Source organism: Suillus subalutaceus, assembly GCF_016647625.1.
Source record: "Suillus subalutaceus strain FC151 chromosome Unknown DFJ58scaffold_145, whole genome shotgun sequence".
Lineage (NCBI taxonomy): Eukaryota > Fungi > Basidiomycota > Agaricomycetes > Boletales > Suillaceae > Suillus > Suillus subalutaceus.
The window spans coordinates 87,615-106,754 of NW_024540394.1; the positions used below are offsets into that span (position 1 = coordinate 87,615).

At 48.2% G+C, this 19,140-nt stretch overlaps 7 protein-coding genes across 7 annotated transcripts; 2 read left to right on the plus strand and 5 right to left on the minus strand.

Moving 5' to 3' along the window:
• Positions 1 to 496: 496 nt before the first annotated feature.
• Positions 497 to 2,346, minus strand: DFJ58DRAFT_812236 (P-loop containing nucleoside triphosphate hydrolase protein). Its single transcript, XM_041391532.1, has 6 exons — positions 2,323 to 2,346; positions 1,658 to 2,275; positions 1,314 to 1,600; positions 1,043 to 1,258; positions 814 to 991; positions 497 to 766 (listed from the first exon to the last, which is right to left on the minus strand). Exons 1-6 carry the CDS (start codon positions 2,323 to 2,325, stop codon positions 719 to 721), a joined length of 1,350 nt encoding a protein of 449 aa, XP_041238622.1. The 5' UTR covers positions 2,326 to 2,346; the 3' UTR covers positions 497 to 718.
• A 130-nt stretch (positions 2,347 to 2,476) lies between these two features.
• DFJ58DRAFT_689632 (Yip1-domain-containing protein) lies at positions 2,477 to 4,240 on the plus strand. The gene is made up of 10 exons (XM_041383369.1): positions 2,477 to 2,554; positions 2,609 to 2,828; positions 2,876 to 2,921; positions 2,971 to 3,050; positions 3,105 to 3,168; positions 3,224 to 3,310; positions 3,361 to 3,377; positions 3,444 to 3,580; positions 3,635 to 3,704; positions 3,762 to 4,240. Exons 1-10 carry the CDS (start codon positions 2,509 to 2,511, stop codon positions 3,802 to 3,804), a joined length of 810 nt encoding a protein of 269 aa, XP_041238623.1. The 5' UTR covers positions 2,477 to 2,508; the 3' UTR covers positions 3,805 to 4,240.
• Positions 4,241 to 8,027: 3,787 nt separating this feature from the next.
• On the minus strand, positions 8,028 to 9,568 carry DFJ58DRAFT_812247 (transcription factor iws1). The gene is made up of 5 exons (XM_041391533.1): positions 9,485 to 9,568; positions 9,369 to 9,432; positions 9,093 to 9,308; positions 8,804 to 9,044; positions 8,028 to 8,748 (listed from the first exon to the last, which is right to left on the minus strand). The coding sequence occupies exons 1-5, from the start codon at positions 9,512 to 9,514 to the stop codon at positions 8,181 to 8,183; spliced, it is 1,119 nt and encodes a 372-aa protein (XP_041238624.1). The 5' UTR covers positions 9,515 to 9,568; the 3' UTR covers positions 8,028 to 8,180.
• A 193-nt stretch (positions 9,569 to 9,761) lies between these two features.
• DFJ58DRAFT_667731 (uncharacterized protein) lies at positions 9,762 to 11,858 on the plus strand (the record flags this gene model as incomplete). The annotated part of the gene is made up of 2 exons (XM_041382642.1): positions 9,762 to 10,287; positions 10,351 to 11,858. 2 exons carry the CDS (start codon positions 9,762 to 9,764, stop codon positions 11,856 to 11,858), a joined length of 2,034 nt encoding a protein of 677 aa, XP_041238625.1.
• A 48-nt stretch (positions 11,859 to 11,906) lies between these two features.
• DFJ58DRAFT_859507 (periplasmic binding protein-like II) lies at positions 11,907 to 13,819 on the minus strand (the record flags this gene model as incomplete). The annotated part of the gene is made up of 11 exons (XM_041393997.1): positions 11,907 to 12,467; positions 12,522 to 12,621; positions 12,665 to 12,733; positions 12,756 to 12,861; positions 12,929 to 13,041; positions 13,104 to 13,174; positions 13,247 to 13,333; positions 13,407 to 13,496; positions 13,552 to 13,606; positions 13,662 to 13,742; positions 13,798 to 13,819. 11 exons carry the CDS (start codon positions 13,817 to 13,819, stop codon positions 12,377 to 12,379), a joined length of 885 nt encoding a protein of 294 aa, XP_041238626.1. The 3' UTR covers positions 11,907 to 12,376.
• Positions 13,820 to 15,186: 1,367 nt separating this feature from the next.
• On the minus strand, positions 15,187 to 16,299 carry DFJ58DRAFT_106557 (uncharacterized protein). Its single transcript, XM_041378644.1, has 4 exons — positions 16,116 to 16,299; positions 15,826 to 16,057; positions 15,714 to 15,768; positions 15,187 to 15,658 (listed from the first exon to the last, which is right to left on the minus strand). The coding sequence occupies exons 1-4, from the start codon at positions 16,255 to 16,257 to the stop codon at positions 15,467 to 15,469; spliced, it is 621 nt and encodes a 206-aa protein (XP_041238627.1). The 5' UTR covers positions 16,258 to 16,299; the 3' UTR covers positions 15,187 to 15,466.
• A 1,843-nt stretch (positions 16,300 to 18,142) lies between these two features.
• DFJ58DRAFT_106573 (uncharacterized protein) lies at positions 18,143 to 18,897 on the minus strand. Its single transcript, XM_041378645.1, has one exon. The coding sequence runs from the start codon at positions 18,790 to 18,792 to the stop codon at positions 18,358 to 18,360; it is 435 nt and encodes a 144-aa protein (XP_041238628.1). The 5' UTR covers positions 18,793 to 18,897; the 3' UTR covers positions 18,143 to 18,357.
• Positions 18,898 to 19,140: the final 243 nt, after the last annotated feature.

The following is a 19,140-nucleotide window of genomic DNA, read 5'->3' on the forward strand; positions in this document are numbered from 1 at the left end:
CGCTGATCGGGTCTTTGCAGTTCTCAAACAATACCTCTTCCCCGAGAGTGATGCAACGGCATCGAAAAAGACGGCTTGCAGCTGTCTTGGATAGTCTGGCCGATTCTACTACAGTAAACAGGAAGTCAATGTCACAATCGCAAATATATGCCCGCTCGTTGTATGTCAAGTACCCTCTGTAAATCCGTGATATTCAGGTCGTTTCCCCTGTGCAGACCAAGGTTTCAAGGTATTGGCCCAGATACTATATCAAACTCATCATGGGCACGAACCGGTGTTGATGTCTGGAGTCACTGGTTGCCAGTACTGTGATAATTATGAGCGGAAAATACAACGGAAGCTCACTTTTTACTTGGGCATGATTTGTTAACGGATTACGATGTAGGTGTAGCGTCTTGTACCTCGGTCATTTTTGGCCTAAACTCTTCAACGCTGAAGTCACGGCCTTGCTTCTTCCGAACCCACCAATCGTCAATTCTGAGATGCAATTGTAAGGCTGGTTCGACCGGACTGTAGCTCTCACCCTAGTTGACAGAATCGTCTACGTGCGAAGAACAGCAGCATGTCCTCAGTTAAATAGAGGAAGGGGTAGATAGTGAGGTGACAACGTGGGCGTGGACAGAAGGTTTCACAGATAAAAGAGTCACCTTGCAAAACGCGTGGACATTAATCAGATGATGGTGTATAGAAATGCGAATTAATAATCGACAAGGATAAGCTACAGATACAGGCCTTCAGGAGTACCCTCGTTCTTCCTGTACAAAACCTACAACGGCTCAGCAATATCACCCGCAGTTCAAACGTTCAACTTACCTTTTCCCTTGCAGCAGTGAAGTCTGCTTTCGTCACCCGCATCCGACGTTCTCGCAAAGCCAGCATACCAGCCTCTGTGCAGACGGCCTTGATATCAGCACCAGAAAGATCATCCTTGGCCATGATGAACTCCTCCAGATCAACATCTTCGTTCAGGCTCATGCGTGACGTATGCAATCTGTAATTATCCAGTCACTGTTAAATTTGTAAGGGAAGAGGAAAGGCTTACCGGAAGATATGCCGCTTGGTCTTCACATCAGGCAGTGGGAATTCAATCTTTCGGTCTATACGACCTGGTCGTATAAGTGCGGGATCTAGCGTCTCAATCTTATTCGTGGCCATGATAACTTTGACGTCGCCGCGAGTATCGAAGCCATCAAGCTGGTTGAGTAGTTCCAACATTGTTCTTTGAATTTCACGTTCGCCACCTGATGTTGAATCATACCTTCAAAGATATCAACGTCAATATTTGTGAATGAAAAGTAAAACACGCCGTTTACCGTTTGGTACCTATAGCATCGATCTCGTCAATGAAGACAATACTTGGGGCATGTTCTTCAGCTACGCGGAAGAGTTCGCGAACAAGCTTCGGACCATCACCAAGATACTTCTGAATAAGCTCAGAACCGACCACGCGCAAGAATGTTGCGGACGTTTGGTTTGCGACTGCCTTGGCAAGGAGGGTCTTTCCTGTTCCGGGAACCCCGTAAAGGATGACACCCTTCGGCGGCTTGATTCCCATCTCCTCGTATAACTCCGGATGTGTTAGCGGGAGTTCGACGGATTCCTGGGTTAAGGAAGAGAAACGTCACAAGATAACCCCGACAATAAAGGAGGAAATTACCTTGATTTCTTGGATCTGGTTCTCAAGACCACCGATATCGGCGTAGCTTTCCGTGGGAGCCTTGTCTAACTTCATGACACTGACTAGAGGATCGGTATCGTCCTCCAGTACGCCGACTACCGCCTGGTTCTTGTGATTTAGTAGGACTGAACACCCAGGCTCGATCCTGTCCTTGTCAACGAAACTCATGATCGAAACGTATGACTCCGGGCCACTTGCGGTGCTGATGATTGCGTGGTCATCATCAACGATCTCCTCTAGCGTGCCCACCATCATCGGCGTCCCCCTAATATCATCCACCTTAGACCTTTCATCTTGATTCTTCTCCTCACGAGATGATTCGGGCTTCATGCGCTCTTGGTTGTGAATGAATTCCTCTTCCAGGAGCAGGTAGTCTTTAATGCGGTCCATCTTAAGTAGACGAAGTCTACACCGTGTAGCAGGGAAGACGGGGGGTAGTTTAGAGGCAGTAGCTGGTCCACGTCTTTTCTTCTTGCCAACACGAGTCGGCAGAGGCGGCTCCCATTTCTTCTTTGGCGGCTCGGCTTTTTTATCCTTATTATCCTTATTATCCTGTCCCTGAGGTTGGCTAGGAGGCATGCCTGATGGTGCGTTTCCCTGTAAGACAGTCAGATAAATGTGAAAGACCGCAGCTGGCCACAAACCATGTTGCTGAAGTACGATGGTACAGGTGCGTAATATGTTACAAGAACTGCTCGACGCGTCAGTCCATCCAAAACAGGCGCGGGAAAATGATTCCTTATATGGATTACCGTGCCAACGTCTGCGCCCAAGCGTCATAACCACTACTGCCCAGTGCCCATACTTACATTTGCAACGTAAAGCTAACCATGAGCCATTCTCCCTTGACTTCTACTTCGCGATTCATAGAAGCAGGTGGGTTTTAGATTTGTACGACGTTCGTAGTCATTCGAACAGGAAGTCATACAGACGACGATGACGATGACGACGACCTAGACGAGCAAGACATCCCCGGGTTCTCAGCACCATCACCAGCCGTAGACAAGGGAAAATCAAGGGAACCAGAACAGTTAGCCAAGCCTTCGGCAGCTCCCGCTTTGAATCAGAACATGACCGGCAACATTGGTTCCAATGGCTCGTCTAGCAGTTCCAATAGGCAAACCGTCGGCGGCATTCGAGTCGAGACTCGGTAAGCCTTGCATACATATTTGCAACACCTGCACAAACATTCTTTAGGTATTCTGGAGCGGACACTCTTGATGAGCCTGTCACCACCACAATCGTCAGTGCAGCCACCCTTACTCCGTCGTACGAGCTGACCCCATGCCCAGGCACGCGACTTGTTTTCGATATACTCGAAGTTAGTGCATGTTCTTTACCCTCGTAAGTCTGGTGGACGCGAAGTCCTCAGGTTTGTGGCGCCTGGCACTCTAGTCGGGCCCGTTTGTTGATATCGTCTTTGCAGAGACTGGGATCTTTGGGGTCCGTTGTTGCTTTGTCTATGCCTAGGCATCATCTTGAGCGTGAATGTACGTCCTTTATTTGTTGTACGTACAAGGAGCTACATGCTGTCCACGACCACAGGCACCATCCAACCAATCGCTAGGGGTATTCACTTCCGTGGTTGTGATCGTGTCCGTTGGCTCCCTTGTCGTGACCGTCCAGGCTAAGGTGGGACACACTCATCGCCGCTTATGCAATAACACTAATAATGGTCCTAGCTTCTTGGTGGCAGAGTGTAAGCAGCGCATTTTGGCCTTCCTGATTTCATTTCCGGCTATGATACTTACGCTCCAATGACTAGATCCTTCTTTCAAGGGCTCTGTGCACTTGGCTACTGCATAGCGCCGTTAGATATCGCTGCACTTATCTCATGCTTCGTGCGTGTCATCTGGGTGCGTGCGCCCGTGGCCCTGGCTGCCTGGGCTTGGTGCATATGGGGTATGCTCGGCCCACTTCAACTCATCCAATCACTGACTCTCAATTTGGCTCTAGCATCCATCAACTTCTTGGACGGCACAAAAATTGAACCACAGCGCATCTTGCTTGCTGTATACCCACTCCTGTGAGTCATATCTGAAGTCTATTGAGCTGCGGGAATAATGGTATTCTCGTGTTGTAGACTTTTCTACTTTGTCCTGGCGTGGATGATACTTATCCAATGATTCAAAGAGCTGCTTCTGTGGTAACATGCTTGTACCAAATTTCTTGGCTCAATGACATGATACTTACTACGTAGCATGCGCCCCGATGTGAAAAGAGCGAATACCCACCAACTTTGCTTTGCAAGGGGACGAGGTTTGAAAGATACAACGCTTTCCAAAACTGACTCGTCCAGACACACATACCAGAACATATCTGTCCCCCTTCTCTCTCCTTGAAGCAGAAAATATCATTCTCGACTCGCAAGACATGCAAGGCTACTCGGTCTCCCGTCGCACAAACGACAAGACTGAGACGGCATTGTGCGCATGCACGAACTTTTATATGCGTGACATTACGACTGGACATTCAGAATCAGTGGCTGCATGTTTGGCGGTATTACATATCTGACTAATCGAAGTCGTGATAAAGATTATGATGTAATGAGAACAATTTTCGGCCTCCTAAAGTTTTCGTCATCTAGAACCACGACGATGGCGAATGTTGAGTTCTTGTCGCTTCCTGCAGAGCTAATATGTTACATCTTGTTTTTACTCACTCCAAGGGACCTTTGTTGTTGTGCAATAGCAGTCCGCTATTTATTATTGTTCCAAGGTTCCCCCTGGGCTAACTTCCATTGATGCCAGACCTGCAAAGCCCTTAGGGATGCGGCCCAAAATTCTATGCAAATTCAACACAAGCTTGAGCTTTTTGCTCAGGGCTTTACCGAGACCATGACCCGGGACTCGATCGACTTTTTTAAAGAGAACAGTTCATTGAAGAAATCAGCATTCATGTCGCAGTCTGATTTCCATGTGAACACCATTTTTCAAGAAGCAGCGCCCACTGTGCATGCCGCTACCCAAGAGACACAATCTATGAAGTGTGGGCTTTGGTGTATGTCCAGAGATAGCGATCTCTTGACTCAGGAGTGCAGCTCAAATGCTACCCGGACGTGGCCCAACCACAGCTTATCTCCCATGCCGCAGCATGACTTGGCGGCAGTCATCGTCGACCCTTTGCAGGATCTTGTGGTTACAATCTCATTGCCTGATTCCATCGATGTGCACAATTCCGTTCAGGCTCAGCACAGTTTTTTGGCTGAAGATCCGCATGCTATCGTCGCAGGCTCCGCATCCGGATTCAGCGTGCACTTCCTTGGACTGCAAACATCATTTTAATGCACGCGGCACCCACCATGTCGTGCTTATGAAAGAACCTGCAATCTGCGGGGATCGTATAATTGTCCCCTATTGTACATACACAAGCAATATATGGACGAAGCTAATGTTCATACAAGTGGTGGATTGGAGGAATGGGCAGGCAGCATGTGTAAGTCCCGTTATTGAAAATTTTTACCACTCTTAGCATCAGCAGCATTCTATAGGCCACGAAGAAAGGCATCATCAGCTCATTTTCCATCCCATAGACCAACGGACACTTGTTGTCATCGACTTGGAAGCTTCTATAACCGTGTATACGTTGCAAGAATTTGGCGGGCCTCCTCGACGCCGAATCGTCTACTGCTTTCCGGTGTACAACTCTGCACGTTGTCCATCATGTGTTGTTCACACCACTCCAGTACTTCAAGGCACAGCAGCTCGCCCAGACCTTATGCCCAGCTGCGCGCCGTCTCTAGAGTTCCAAATTATGGTCTTGGAGATGCTCCTTCCCGTATTACCCGTTATTTTGGTCATCGATATGGCCATTTTCTCTGAAAAAGCCCTGCATTCAGAGACGCTTAACACGATTCCCTGGTCGGACTGGGGACCACAGCATACGTGCTGCTTTCCGCACGACCCAAGCCACCGAATCAGCGTTTTCGGTAGCAAAATGGCCTATGCTCTTCCTCGATATCGGACCCCCACTCCTGGGCATAGACTGGAAGCACTATCTGCCGATGGTCGCTTCTACGTGCACATATGGGACTTCAATCGAAGAGCCGTTGCCCGTTCCAAAAGCATCTCCAATTCCGACTCACCAGACCATCTGATCCGCAAGTCTGCTCGGCTAGCTCACATGTGCTACAATAGCGACTTTAGCTCAAACCATTCTTACACTGCTACCGTCTGCCATGAATCTTTTCCGACGCGTGATTTTAAGGGTTTATTCTTGGAACGGGAGAGGTTTGCCTTAACATGGGTGAGATACTCTTAGTTGTGACATACATCGTTTAACACGGTTTTACTTAGGTTCGACCTGACGCGGTTGATATTCAGGTCGTTTCACCCGTACTACTAGAAACGAAGGATTTTAGCTGTTGGCTCAGAGACCATATGAAACTCATCAAGGATTTTTGGGATCGGCGGACATTGTGGTATCATCCCTTACTCCTGATAATCATGATGAGAGATTACGCCCTCGCCGACTCCTAGTGCGTATGGGTAAGGTGTTCGTAGTACTTCGTCAATGCAGCCACCAGTGATGGCCAGGTTTCAAAAATTCACATTCAAGTTGGTTGTAATCACAAACTGATTTTGATGCTCGGGTCGTTCCCGGGCCTATACAGACGGCTACACACGGAGGTTGGCCGTTGGCTCAGACTCCAGAGCCTCATACCATCTGGCTCAACTGCAATGCATGCGTTACTGCCCACCAGACGATTTGTCATCAATGTCACACGTGATGAATTTTACTGCAAGCGCAGCACTGGCAGCAAGTCCGAGTCACTCAAGTTTTCAATTGCTTTTTACTGACAATTTCCAGAGCTTCGAAGTCGCTTGTTCGCCTTTTCTTTCTGCCGTCAATTTCCCCGCGCTCAGACGCCCTACTTTTTCTAAAACCACAGCCCACGGTGATAGCTATTGGATCCATGTCGCCGCTTTCCACAGAATTGATATGTCGCATCCGATTCCTAACCCTCACGCCAGACGTGTCATTCGCCATTGACGGTCGCTTGACTCGCTTCTACGTGCACATGTGAGACTTCAATAAGCGAGTTATTACTCGATCTGAAAATATCCACGATCCCGACTCATGAGTTTGTGGCGGCCATGTTCGGGTGGAGTATCATCCCGAATCATCTTTACACTGCAATCGTCTGTCATGTGCTCCCCTCGGGTTTCAAACGTGCTTTTGGAACAGGACCGTGCCACAATAGCATAGGCAGGTGTTCTTAATTTGTATTAGCTGTGAGTACAGCAATGTGATGCGGTCACACTGTAGTCGCAACCCGACGCTGCTGATATTTAGGTCATTTCTCCTATACATACAGAGGTTGGCTTCGGACTAGAAATGATTTCTGCTTCGGCGGGCGCCGATGATTACGAGGAACTCAACCAATTATACCCCAGGCTGGCCACTGTATTTTGAGTGATGTGAGTTTCTGGATGGTCTGCATTCGGTTTCTCCAGACCATCCTTGACCGTATGTACGAGATGCTTCTCTTATACATACGGAGGTTGGGTCGGACCTCACGGTCTAAAAAGGATCTCGGCTTCGGCGTGATGATAATCAGGAACACGACCAATCATGCCCGAGGCTCTCGTGTCAATCGGTCCAAAATTATCGCAGACAGTTCGATGATCCAATATGTAAGCATGTTGCTTGGAAATAGGTCCAAGGGCCAACACAGTATACGTACTGGTGTACTGTGTAGCGAGGCCAGATTATTATCGTCAGAAATAAAACAGGCCAGCTTGCTATGCCCGACCAGGTACATGGATTCCTGGGTATGTAATAATGTCAATGTCTTATGTAGACATGTCGAAAGTTGACAGTTCGTGGTTTGACGTTAACTGACTTCGGTGATGCTGTGATCAACCCTATTCTTCGAAATTATACAGGTCCTACAGCATGCACAGGTTCAGCAGATGCTGAAGACCTCACCATACATAATAAGTCCATTGATATTTTCGCTTTTTTTCTTGTAAATGAGCTACAGAGCATTATAGCTAGTATGCACTTGCATGATGTATCCATCAGAGCCAAGGAGGTTTCCGAGGTCTTTTCGTGCTGGTACCTAGTTTTCGCCACGGCTTGGCAGCCGGAGTGCCATCGCACACTTTCTTGCCGACCTGAGTTTTCTTTTTTATGTAAATTTAGGTTTTTACAAAGTTCAAACGGCTGTAATCACGGGGACTTTACATAATAGGCCATAAGCTCCCGGCTCAGCAGTCCCCCTGCAGCGCTCATTCTTCCTCCCGTGACTAACGCGTGAAACTCGAGAGCATGGCATATGCGTTGATGAGTCTGCCGTGAGGTCACCTTTCCAAGCCACCAGCTTCAGTGACTCTCTTGGTTCGGTCTCTTATTCATGCTAGTGGCAGGTAGTAACGTAGCTGGTCTATGGTTCACATTTATATACACTCTACAGGCGCTGGTACGGATCAATCAGGTACTATATTTTCAAAGTTTAGAATACAAAAATACTCGAATCAAGACCGCCAACATGCAGTGCTCATGCGCGAGTGGCCATTTTCCTAGAAAGGGTCCTCAACCGCTCAGCATTAACTTTCCTTCGCACAGTATCAGTATCCACACTCGCGTTACTCTTCATCACGCTCGCACTCGTCCTTGGCGCAACCGTGTACGTGCCAATGTCCTTTTGCGGGATCATAACGGCGTTCTTCCGGATGCGATTCTTTTCTCCCTCCTTTGCACGTGCTAAAATAGCGTTGAGACGTTCGTTTGTGCGTTCTGTGCCGTCCTCCTCTGCAATCGGAACGACACGATCACGGTATGAAGCGCTGCGCTTGATGATGGGGCGTGACCAGGTGGATACGAGTTCGTTGGCAAGGCGCTGTACGTCAGATGTAACGCGTTTGCATTTGGTGTAAAATAACACGACGCGTCCTAGGCCAGATTCTTTGAGTACGGCACTGTCGATAAATTCCATGCGTTTTAAAATTGGAAAAAAGTCACGCTGGATATTGAGGGCCGGGAGAGAGCGATCTGGGAGCGGTTCTAGCCAGCGACGGACACCTTCCAACAGGTTATTGTCCATTATAGATTGTGACAGTGATTGCCTGGGGGATATTATTAGCATTCGGATGAAACAAGAACAAAGGGGTGACTGCGCACTTGCGGAGAACCTCCATTACTTGAGGAAGAAGTTTCAATTTGTTGGTAGCGGGGAGCTTATCGCGGTTAGCTTGTTCGTCATCAGCTGCGGCACCAAGCATGGCCTCCCTGAGACGAGATACTTCCTCGTCCGCGAACCGGTCTAGAATCTCCTCGTCATCTTTTTTTGGCTTCTTCTGCCGATTTGCCTTTTTTGGCTTGAGAATAGCATCGAACTGCATGTCTAACCGAAGTTTGTTTGCTGGTGGAACGGTTGGTCAGGGCCGGTAAATTCAGTTCTGGGACGAACCTTTCTCAGGGGGAAGTTCGTTAAGGTCTTCCTCAGTGAGCGGTTGTTTTCGCTTGCGTTTCTTCTGTACCCTGCGAGGTTCATCGTCCTCGCGACGTTTGACGCGACGTTTGGGTTTGGCCTGCACATAAGCATCGCTGGATTCTCCAGATGAGCCAAATGTATCTTCTTCGACGGGACGGCGTTGCTGCTGTCTCTGACGCTGCTGTGGGACATCTGTGAGAGAATGAAAAGCGGTGAGCTGAAGATAATGTGAGAAGGGAGAGAAGAACGTGCCATCTTCCTCTGAAGATAGCTCAGAGCCATCACCAAAGATGTCGCGCTCGAGATTTTCGCCTTCCTGGTTTGAGTTAGCAGCGTTATTGTATGATTTGTTTGAAATAAAAACCTACTCCTGCTGCTGTTGCTGCTGCTGGTGGCATTAGGGACAATGATGAGCGTAATTAAGGCAGTGAGTAGAGCAAACAAGGGTAAAGTGGAGCTACGGATTATTACATAATATGACAGGGACCCTGAGCTGAGGGACCACGCCTAATTTGTTTGTACCCCTTCCAATTACCAACTTAAAGTGACCATGATTCATCACCACTGAAATTTGGCAACTGTCGATCCCCCCTACCACTCAACCAAAAAAATTATTGATGACCCATGCTCCTTCCCTTCCTTGCCATGGATCCATACACTGAGCGCACTCCATCACTCACTAACTCTGGTTCTTCAAGCTCTAGCACTTCAAGTGATCTCATTTCGCCGGTACTCCCAGACAGAGACAGGGCTCTTCCTTCAATACCCCGTGAATTGTCTCGAAAATCATACCACATACCTCCAATTGGGGAAAGTCCTGCATCCCCAAATAACTCACTGAGGTCGGCCAGAAGGCCTAGCCTCGTTCACCGTCCACCGCAGCGTGCTTCATCCTTGGCCAAATCGTTGGCATGGAGGAGAATGCACCGTGCGGCCGTCCGTACCCTCAAACAGCCACATATTCTTGCGCGCCTATTACAGTTCATACCATGGACTGATTTTTACGTCCTGTTATCAACTTGCGCCGATATGAGGCATCTCTGGGATACTCGTGATTTCAGGGATGTCATACTATCCCATTTTGTCCCGGGCTACGGCTACGCTCTCAGGCATCGTGACTTCTCCAAGTATCAAGACTTGGACATATCCCTTCAAGACCTGGACCTCTTGCGTTGGTTCTTTTGTTCGGTTTACATTCTGACGCTAACGTCACTACGCACATTGCTAATTTTAGTTATCTCGCAACGGGTTCCCCCTCATCAATACCCTGTTCACGCACTCAGGAGCATATCGAGCCTACCACCCAGCCGAGATTATGACGCAACTGCCGCGAAATTAACCCATAAACTCGCCATTCTCTGTCTCACACACTCACGATTCGTACTGCTTCTTCAGTCCTTCGTCCATAGTTCTCCTCTCCCCCTACCAATCGATGATGACTCCCATTTCCAACCACCACGGTTCTCCTCAGTATCCCCCACATTGCCTCATGGCCTCCGCGAGCTCACATTTCCTGCTCCTCTGTCATTTGTATCTGACTCATCCGAAAAGGCTCCGCCTAGCGCCCATTCTTCAGGTTCTGGATCAGAATGGAGGGCGTCCGCCAGTCATCCTCGTGACCGAGCAAATAATAGTCAGTTATCGCCTGATCCCATGCCAAGGAGCCGAGACCCTTCAAAATCCAGGACTTCTCCTGACTTTAATACGTCAATCAATCAACGTAGACAGAGGAAGCTTTCCATATTTGGAGCGAGAAACCCTCCGCCCCCTCCGCTCTCGGAGCCCCGGTCTCTCAAATACTACGATGCCAGATGGCGGCGCACCATCACTGGCACGCCATCCCAAGCGCCTGCGCCCATGGGCACGTATGCAGATAATCGGAATTTCATGTCAGCAGATGACATCAGAAAGTCGGTAGCGCATTCCCACCGACGCACAGGATCCAGTGGGATGTCCAGTGCTTCATCTTCGGCTAGTGGCAGTCCATCCCCACCATTCTCTCGCAAAGCGACACAAGACGCTTTTGGCGTTTCCACTGGCTCCCCACACGAACTTCACACGGCAACTTCACGAACCAGGGCACCCGTGCTGCGCGTATTCGTACCTTGCACAGACCTCATCCCTGCATCAATCTCATCATGCGAACAACAGCTAATCGACAACGGCCTCTGGGAACACCTTTCAACTGGGGATATCGTGTGCAACTTCGGTTACGTCCCTGCAACTCCCGAATCGGACGAGATGTCATCATCACAAGAGTCCGACAGAAGCGCGGTACGCAAATCATGGCTGCTTTACAACGGCTACTCGCTTGTTCCGTTCATCCCTCCTGCGTCCCCGCCTGTTGATGACCCCCTCAGCCTTCCATCACCGCTGTACTATTCACATATCATGCCTTCGCATGTTCATCCCCTATTCGCGTTTGCACCTCCAGGTGGCGGTGGCGTCCCTGAGCTCAACCTAGTACAAACAACAGAGCGTGTCCGGTCGCCACAGTCCCGCGGAGGATGGGCCGCAGCGAAGAAGCACATGTGGATCGCGCGTGCACGTGTCGGGATGGGCTTCGTTGATGTCGACGATGGACTCGGCGAAGGGTGGCGAGGTGAATGGGTCCTCGAGACGGAAGGCACGCGCGAGGGGCGACAAACGCTTGTAGATTGTCTGTCTGGGGACGCAGGCGAGGTTTTCGTGTGGGAGTTTGTGAGGGAAAAGAGCGGTGGTGGGCGAATATGGCTCAAGTGAGTATCATTCTATTATTTGGATAGGTAGGAGTGCTGATTTTATTGTTCTAGACTTGTAAGACCGCTACAACCTCTCTCGGACTCGTTAATGGACCTTCATATGTTACGATCTTGAGGACTTTTATTGCTGTTTAGAGAACATGACTTGTACTGCATTCGCCATTTACATCATTCCTACGCCGGACGCTGCATTAATATTGGCTCCATTTCTGCATACTGACTTTTTTCACGGCGCTCATTGGTTGGATATTTATCGACTATATGTAACTGTCATGGATCAGCGCTGCGCTACCCCCGTTTATCTACGTACCATAGTACCGACCACACACTCTCAAATTTTCTATGCTGCGGAACGTTTTTCAATTAGGACTCGGACCGTGTTTGCATGCATGTGTTATAATTACCGCTCATCTGTAATTTGAACTTCATCAGGTGTTTCAATCGTGGCCTTCTTCTCTACAGATACGATAAGTATCAAGGAATTAACCAATCAAGATCGTCGTAAAGATTGTTCACGTGTCAAACGAGCGTCACGACGTCCAGGTTTATGAATTGGTCCCGCTTGATAGCTCCTTCAGGTGGGGCCACCACGCCGGCTTGTTGTAGGACACTAGACGCTGCTTAGCACGAAGAATAAACCGGAACGCGGGGAAATGACGCGTACCCCAACGTGTCGGTGATGACGTTCCACGGTATCGTTGAGCAGTCTTCAGGGTACTCCACAGCATCGAGCCACTCCTTTACAAATAAACGCACCGTCAGCACTTCCTAGATCGCCCGAAGAAGTACGTGATAAGATAATATCACCTTGACGTCCTGTTTCAGGATACCCAAAGGTGTCCATCACAAACTTTACGCTCGGTCCTGCTCGGGCCTCTGCAGACGCAAACGCACGAACGTGGCGCGAGAGATTGGTCGAGGAACGTGCGTACTGCAACTGGTTCTCCACGTGTCGGGTGCGCTGCAATGAGCCACGAGGGCCATGGCGTTGGGACTTGACCAATCTAAATCCGAGGAATTGAAATGGAACTGGTCAGTATAGTATAATACCACCGGTGCCATACAACGCACGAATCGACACTCCCCCGCATCAGCAAATGGCTTCGTTGTGAACCATTCCCACATGAATGCGCTTGTTGTCCCGTCGTTCACGGAGTTAATGAGGCCACGAATGTCGTTATTGACTGCGCGTCGGCTTTTGGGTGAGTCATGCCGATGAAGAATGGAGGACGGATCAGATACGCACCTTGGAACTTGAGCTCATTTGTAGGCCAGCGCTGTTGCAACGCCATGACGTACGCCATCGTCTGACTCCCGCTACGTCACCAATCCCGATATATGGATTATGGACTCGTGGTAGAAGCGTGTAATTTTGAATGAGAGGCTCACCTGCCATTTCTTGAAATACCGATTGTGCTGCCTTGGAGATCGGAGATTTGATTGTATGCAGAAGGTTTGTGGCCCGTGATGACCGCCCTACGTCGACAATGATGATTATGCGTTCATTTATAAGTCAATCGGTGGACGTGAGAAATGGACCCGGGCGTACCAGCGGAGTGGTGACGTGACATAACTCCCTACGAGCTTGTACGCCTCGGAGCCCTTTGCGATCCCTGCGATCAAGGGATCTGTGAGAGCTCTGTTTCGTTATTGGACGATAAGAAATGTTATTTTAAAGATCAGCCGAGGCGTACATTGCGATATCGATTTCATCCTTTGTGAGTCGGGAGATCAGTTGGCCTGTGCCACCTGTGTCGGATGTTTGTTTCAGTATCGTAAGAGAAGAGTGGATTGAGGAACGTACTGGGGCACTCGACGAGAGTAAACGTCGAGCCCTTATCTTCTGCTTCGAACTGCAGAAGAGGAGAACAGAAGTGTTCTCGGACTAGTTTATTTGGTGTCAGATGTCATTTTCTTTTAGCGGTTTGAGTAGACAGCACCATATCCGATCCTTAGAACCATGATAAGTATTAAGAGTACAGGACAAGTCGTTTCCGAGTTTTCCGACCTCGATCGGACTTCTAATCTGGGATATTGGCCCCTATCACATGAGCGGTGCTGTGGTACATAAGCTAAATAACAGGCGTTATGCCGTGACTCGTCGAAACGAGATCCTTGCTATCTTCCATAAAGTGCAGACATGCCAAACCACCAACTGGGATCACTTGAGATTATGGTCATACTATTAGAGGATGTGGGTGAGTGAGCGGCGAACTTGGTGGTCGTATGACGATGGCATTCGTGTCAGATATACCACCTTTTATCGCTGAAATGAGTACCGTATTTGTCCGTTGATTGCACTGAAATAAGGGCCCATTTGTGCCATGATGATAAGGGGAGCCTGGAGAAGCAATAATTTACACAACCACGCACTAGAAGTTGGAAGGTTCGAACCCAAAAAAAATGAACATCCTGATTTCGGCGACTAGCTTGTTTCCATTGCCGTTCATCCCGGCTCGTTTGTGTACCACTGGATCTTCGTAGACTCGTGACCAGCCCCCGGTTTGCCTCATAGAGGGGCTGGTCACGAGTCTAGGATCTTCGATCATGAAAAGCCATACCTTCCCGTGTCTACTGCGGGCAAGGTCCGGCTTCAGGCCGTGGGCCGAGCCGAGCCTGCTTACAGCCACTTGTAAAGGCCAGTCCCAGATGGAGCACGTCTCACATCAGGACATTCGTGACTCCAGAGATGCGACAGGGCACCGGGGCCCTTAGACTAGCAAGTACTGTCCTACACTCTCAATGGACACAAATGGATACAGTAAAAAAAAAAAAAGGCCAGTCCCAAAAAAAGAAAACGTAAGTCGGAAAGAAGTCCGAGTCATACCACGAACTTTAACTCACGATCGGCATCAACCTACCACTATAGGACGTTACGACTGTTTGCAAAACGCTAGGCCAATCCCCCAAGAGAAACATGAGTAGGCAAGAAGTCAAACCGGCGAACTCTCAACTTCTGACAGTCATGTTCCGGAACTTCCTACCATGGGATGTTACAGGACGTTGCACAGAAATTTGTGGAATCTGACCGGACATTGTAATTCAAACAATGCTGTCCTAATTTATTTTTGACGATTGGCCTTAAGCGCAGGACGTTCGTCACGTTACATACGTGATATCTGATCGAACATTACAATTCACACAAGGCGGCCGTCCGAGTCCTGTTTTATTTTTGATGACTGGCCTTGAGCATTCTGCAAACGGCTAAAGGCCCAGCACTCAGTGCGTAACCCCGGAGCAGCTAGGCCTAACGGCTGGGGGTGCTGACAGGGTCCACAGGCGTCACTTGAGTGGTCGAGTACTTCTCTGAGGTCCTGGAAACAACCATCTTTCAGAGATGGCATCAGGAGCGAACAGACTTCCACCAGCGTTACGATCTTGACAGCACTACTGAGATCGAGCGCGTGAACCTCAGCGTCGGGGAGAGATCTCTACTCATAGTTCGCCAAAAGCTCTTGTATGACCTATATCTACTTCGCAACTTACATAAATAAGTACCACGACAAAACCAGTGAAATAAATAGGAACAAATTCTCCCGCTCCCTGCACAGTACCCGCCTATCGCACTGAATCAGTCATATCGAGCATCTCCTGTGCTACACACTACTGTTAGTTGACACATGGACATGCTCCTGTAAAGCAATTGAAGTCATAGCATTTGCTGTACCACAGGTTGGCCACGAGCTCAGCGTAATATTCTCGAACACTGAGGATCAGGCGTGGTCCCAGCACAAACAGCTGCACCAACTGGAATATCTGAGTGAGACCAAGATAAATCTGAGTGTCCAAGGAGTACAGGTCCTATAAAAATGATGAATCATGGTCCCATGCGGAGATCGGTGACAACTCGACATACCGCTGAGAGTGTCGGAGAGAACAAACCGATCTGGAAGCAAGAGACAGCCAAATAACTAGCACATGCAAAATTTCAGCGGAACAAGATAACCACACTCATGTTATGAGCTCACCTTGCAAAGTAGCTAACGTGAGTTTGCATTAACACCGTGAAACAATCCCCGATAATACCTCTTGTTGAGTGTCGTCGCAGTTCACGGAAGTGTTTTACAGCAATCCACACCGCGAGACATAGTGCAACGACCTCCCATACAGTCCCAAGTATCCAAGTTATGGAATTCGAAATTTGGACTCCTCCAGCATAGGAAATCATGCACTGATAGGTGCCGGAAAGAACTAATTCCTCTGGTATTTTTCAATGAGCCTGATGCACTTAAACATTTCATACATAATTAAAGCTTACCCCCTGAAATATGTATCGCCGTTATTACGCCGATCACTGTGTTGGCGATTGTGATGGCCAGAAAGATGCCAACGAGAGATACCAGCACCTTTCTGGATCGCTCATACATGGCATATAACCGAGCGATCATGATGACTTGCATGATGTTTCAGTCAAGCCAATATCACGGAGGTGTATAGCTCACCGCCCAGCATTGCCTCTAGAACGTAACCCGTCCAATTATATACGTCGTATACGACAAGGCCTGACAAATACAGCAACAATAGTTGTCAACTTCGGAAGATCACAGGCTCGAAACAAACTTACAACTATGGGAGTTGTTATGTTGAATTAACGAGTTGCCCGAGAATCTCACTCACCCCTGCATGGCAGTTCAGTTGTTTGGACGGGAATGGAAGGCATGAGTGTGGAATACTCACTGTATCTGTCATAGAAATAGTTGGAACATCGCCTGTATGCCGCCCATCATAAGAAAGAAACAGAGTCTATGCGAGGATACATACCCAGTGTGTACATCCTGATTGTGAGAGATGGGTAATGAGCGCAACATCAATGGCTTAAACTTCCAAACGTACACAACATATGCTATTCCAGTATAGCGCACCTAGGATATTTTGAAGCCAGTAAAATATGTACTCGCTAAGTGCAATTTGAACACAAGGTACGTACAATGAGATAGAGAAAGGTCATCAGGGACCAGCGTTGCCGCTGCCGCGAACAAGTTGTATTTTCACTTCGTTCTTTGATGTAGGAGTCCACTCACCCAGATCAGTTCAACCTATAACACAATTCTAAGCGAGTTGGCTGCCCCAGTAATGCATCGACGTACTTCTTGTCCAAACGTAAGCGCTGAGAATACCATAAGGATATCAGTGGTCATTTCATACTTAGTCTTGCTCACCCCAATCGTACATTGCCCCGACAGAGGCAGCAACTGCAAAAACCGCAGCCAAGGTTAATCGAGTCGTCATATGGCTGACTCTCCACGAACCCGCAAAATAGCTGTAAATAAGGGCCGCGTTGATGAATGGCCACCAAATGGGATCATTCGAGACTACAGTCATACTAAATATTAGAAGATGAGAGTGAGCGAGTGGGGGAACTTGATTGACGTATAACGATCGCATTCGTGCTTGATATACCACAATCCAGCGCTTAGATTGCCAAAGTGAGATTTCAAATTTGAGGGATAAATGATTCAGCATGAATTCCATTAGAGAGACACTAGTGTGCATCCAGGGATACCGATGGGATCAAGGCACAAGTCGTTGGTGAGATCCCAGAGCAGCGAAACGCCGCAAAAGATCGGAGAACTCCTCGTGATTTCGCCAGTGCGATCATCGAAGTATTCTTTTGGTAATTGGTATTCTTGGTACAGTCAAGTGAGGGGTTCGACCTCGGCCCATCTATGACATTAAAACGGCGCCCAAGTTGACTGGTAACCTCACAGCAGATATTGCCAATTACGACGTGAACGGGGTCCACAACCTTTCTTCTAATTCATGTACACGCTGATCAGTATAGATGCGACCAAAGTACATACATGAGTCGTATCCAATTCCCTGTCATAAAACACGATCAATATGTGTAGCGACGAGGGCAGTCATGCAAAGAAAGTGGGAAGTTGTACAAAGAACTTGAAAGAAGAGGGGAAAGGCACGGTCGTCCAAAAGAGGAAGGGGTCACTGTTGTACAACGAAAGAACGATCAAGTGAGGTGAACAGGAACGGTGGCAGTAGAAATGAAAGCGACGACTGCCGGTGATCGTGCACGCTTTGAATGTGAAGTTGATGGATGTGTTATGGCTCCAGTTTGGTGGTTCATATGTAAGAAATGGCGTGATCGGATGGATGCAATGGTGAATAGATAGATGAAGGTCGTTGACAAGCTTGAGGAACGAACAGCTGGTTGGGAGAGGCAGAATCATACAGTTCATATTTTCCTCCATCCGTAAAAAAAAAACACCGTCCCAAAGAGATGCAGTGATCGATATATTGATGACATCGAGAAATCGTAAAATAGGGAATGTGAACTGCGCGTTCCATGGGATGAGCGAGAGTGACAGTAACCGCTTAAGAGGAGAACGGATGAGAGTGTGGGCGTCCTAAGAAAGAAAGAAAGAAATATCATATACAAGGTGAGGGACATTCAAGATATACCTCTGACGATTGGACAACGAAAAAGACCAGTCAGCTGGAGCGAAGACATATGCATGGGTGGGGATGAGATAGGCGGAAGTAGTTCAAAGTGTGGTGTGGAGGCGAACAAGATGAACAGAAAAAAAAACTCGGAAACAAAGTACTGAAACCAGATCAATTTTCAAAAAGACGACATGAAGAGAAGATTTGAAAATATGAGACGTAAATGTACATGCTATGAGAAGGAGTTTGTAGAGTAGAAGAAAAGAAAGAATGGTCTGATAACTGAAGGAATATGATATGTGGAGCAGAGAGATCAACGGGAGTGCCGAACGTCGATTTGGAGTGGAAGAACTTTGAATATGGCTCTGTAATGCATTGAGCATTGAGAAATCAGGTACCGAGGGAGTATGTGAACGTCCTGGGGGACGACGCAAGTGAGTGGGGTGCTGGTGCAGATGGTATCCTCGGAGTCCGCCTGATTTCAAATTATCAGCGGCAGGACGCACAATCTTGTCACGAAGGTTTGGAGGTGGCATAAAACTATTGAAAGGGCTGAAAAAGATGAGAACCGGTAGCGCGTCCAAGGTCCGCGCATTTTCAGTCAATCACTGTAATTTATCGCATGCTGCTGAGGTAGTCTCCCCTACTATAGCCAGACGATAGCCGTTCCTTGTATAATTACATAAGCAGGTGTCAACCTGCCTGCAGGCTGCAGCACGCTCCTGGTCCGTCGACTTCAGCTTCAAGCTTCAAATCGACAAAGAGAATCTATTATTAGACTCAAGCTAGCTCTGGCCAGAAGGAAACCTTGGCACGTTGAGTCTGCACTTCTTCTGTAGTTGACCTCTACTAGTCACTCGTTTCGATTCCTATCGACTTTTTAT

Coding starts and splice junctions, on each gene's coding strand:
- DFJ58DRAFT_812236 (XM_041391532.1), bottom strand. Junction 1,601..1,657: donor ACCAGATCCAAGAAATCAAG/GTAATTTCCTCC, acceptor TCCTTAACCCAG/GAATCCGTCGAACTCCCGCT. Junction 767..813: donor TCACTGCTGCAAGGGAAAAG/GTAAGTTGAACG, acceptor GAGCCGTTGTAG/GTTTTGTACAGGAAGAACGA.
- DFJ58DRAFT_689632 (XM_041383369.1), top strand. CDS start 2,509: ATGAGCCATTCTCCCTTGACTTCTACTTCGCGATTCATAGAAGCAG. Junction 2,829..2,875: donor GGCATTCGAGTCGAGACTCG/GTAAGCCTTGCA, acceptor AACATTCTTTAG/GTATTCTGGAGCGGACACTC. Junction 3,705..3,761: donor CTTGCTGTATACCCACTCCT/GTGAGTCATATC, acceptor CTCGTGTTGTAG/ACTTTTCTACTTTGTCCTGG.
- DFJ58DRAFT_812247 (XM_041391533.1), bottom strand. CDS start 9,514: ATGCCACCAGCAGCAGCAACAGCAGCAGGA. Junction 9,309..9,368: donor GCTATCTTCAGAGGAAGATG/GCACGTTCTTCT, acceptor ATTCTCTCACAG/ATGTCCCACAGCAGCGTCAG. Junction 9,045..9,092: donor CGAACTTCCCCCTGAGAAAG/GTTCGTCCCAGA, acceptor CCGTTCCACCAG/CAAACAAACTTCGGTTAGAC.
- DFJ58DRAFT_106557 (XM_041378644.1), bottom strand. CDS start 16,257: ATGCAAGTCATCATGATCGCTCGGTTATATGCCATGTATGAGCGATCC. Junction 16,058..16,115: donor GGCGATACATATTTCAGGGG/GTAAGCTTTAAT, acceptor GAAAAATACCAG/AGGAATTAGTTCTTTCCGGC. Junction 15,659..15,713: donor TCTCTCCGACACTCTCAGCG/GTATGTCGAGTT, acceptor TCATTTTTATAG/GACCTGTACTCCTTGGACAC.
- DFJ58DRAFT_106573 (XM_041378645.1), bottom strand. CDS start 18,792: ATGCCACCTCCAAACCTTCGTGACAAGATTGTGCGTCCTGCCGCTGAT.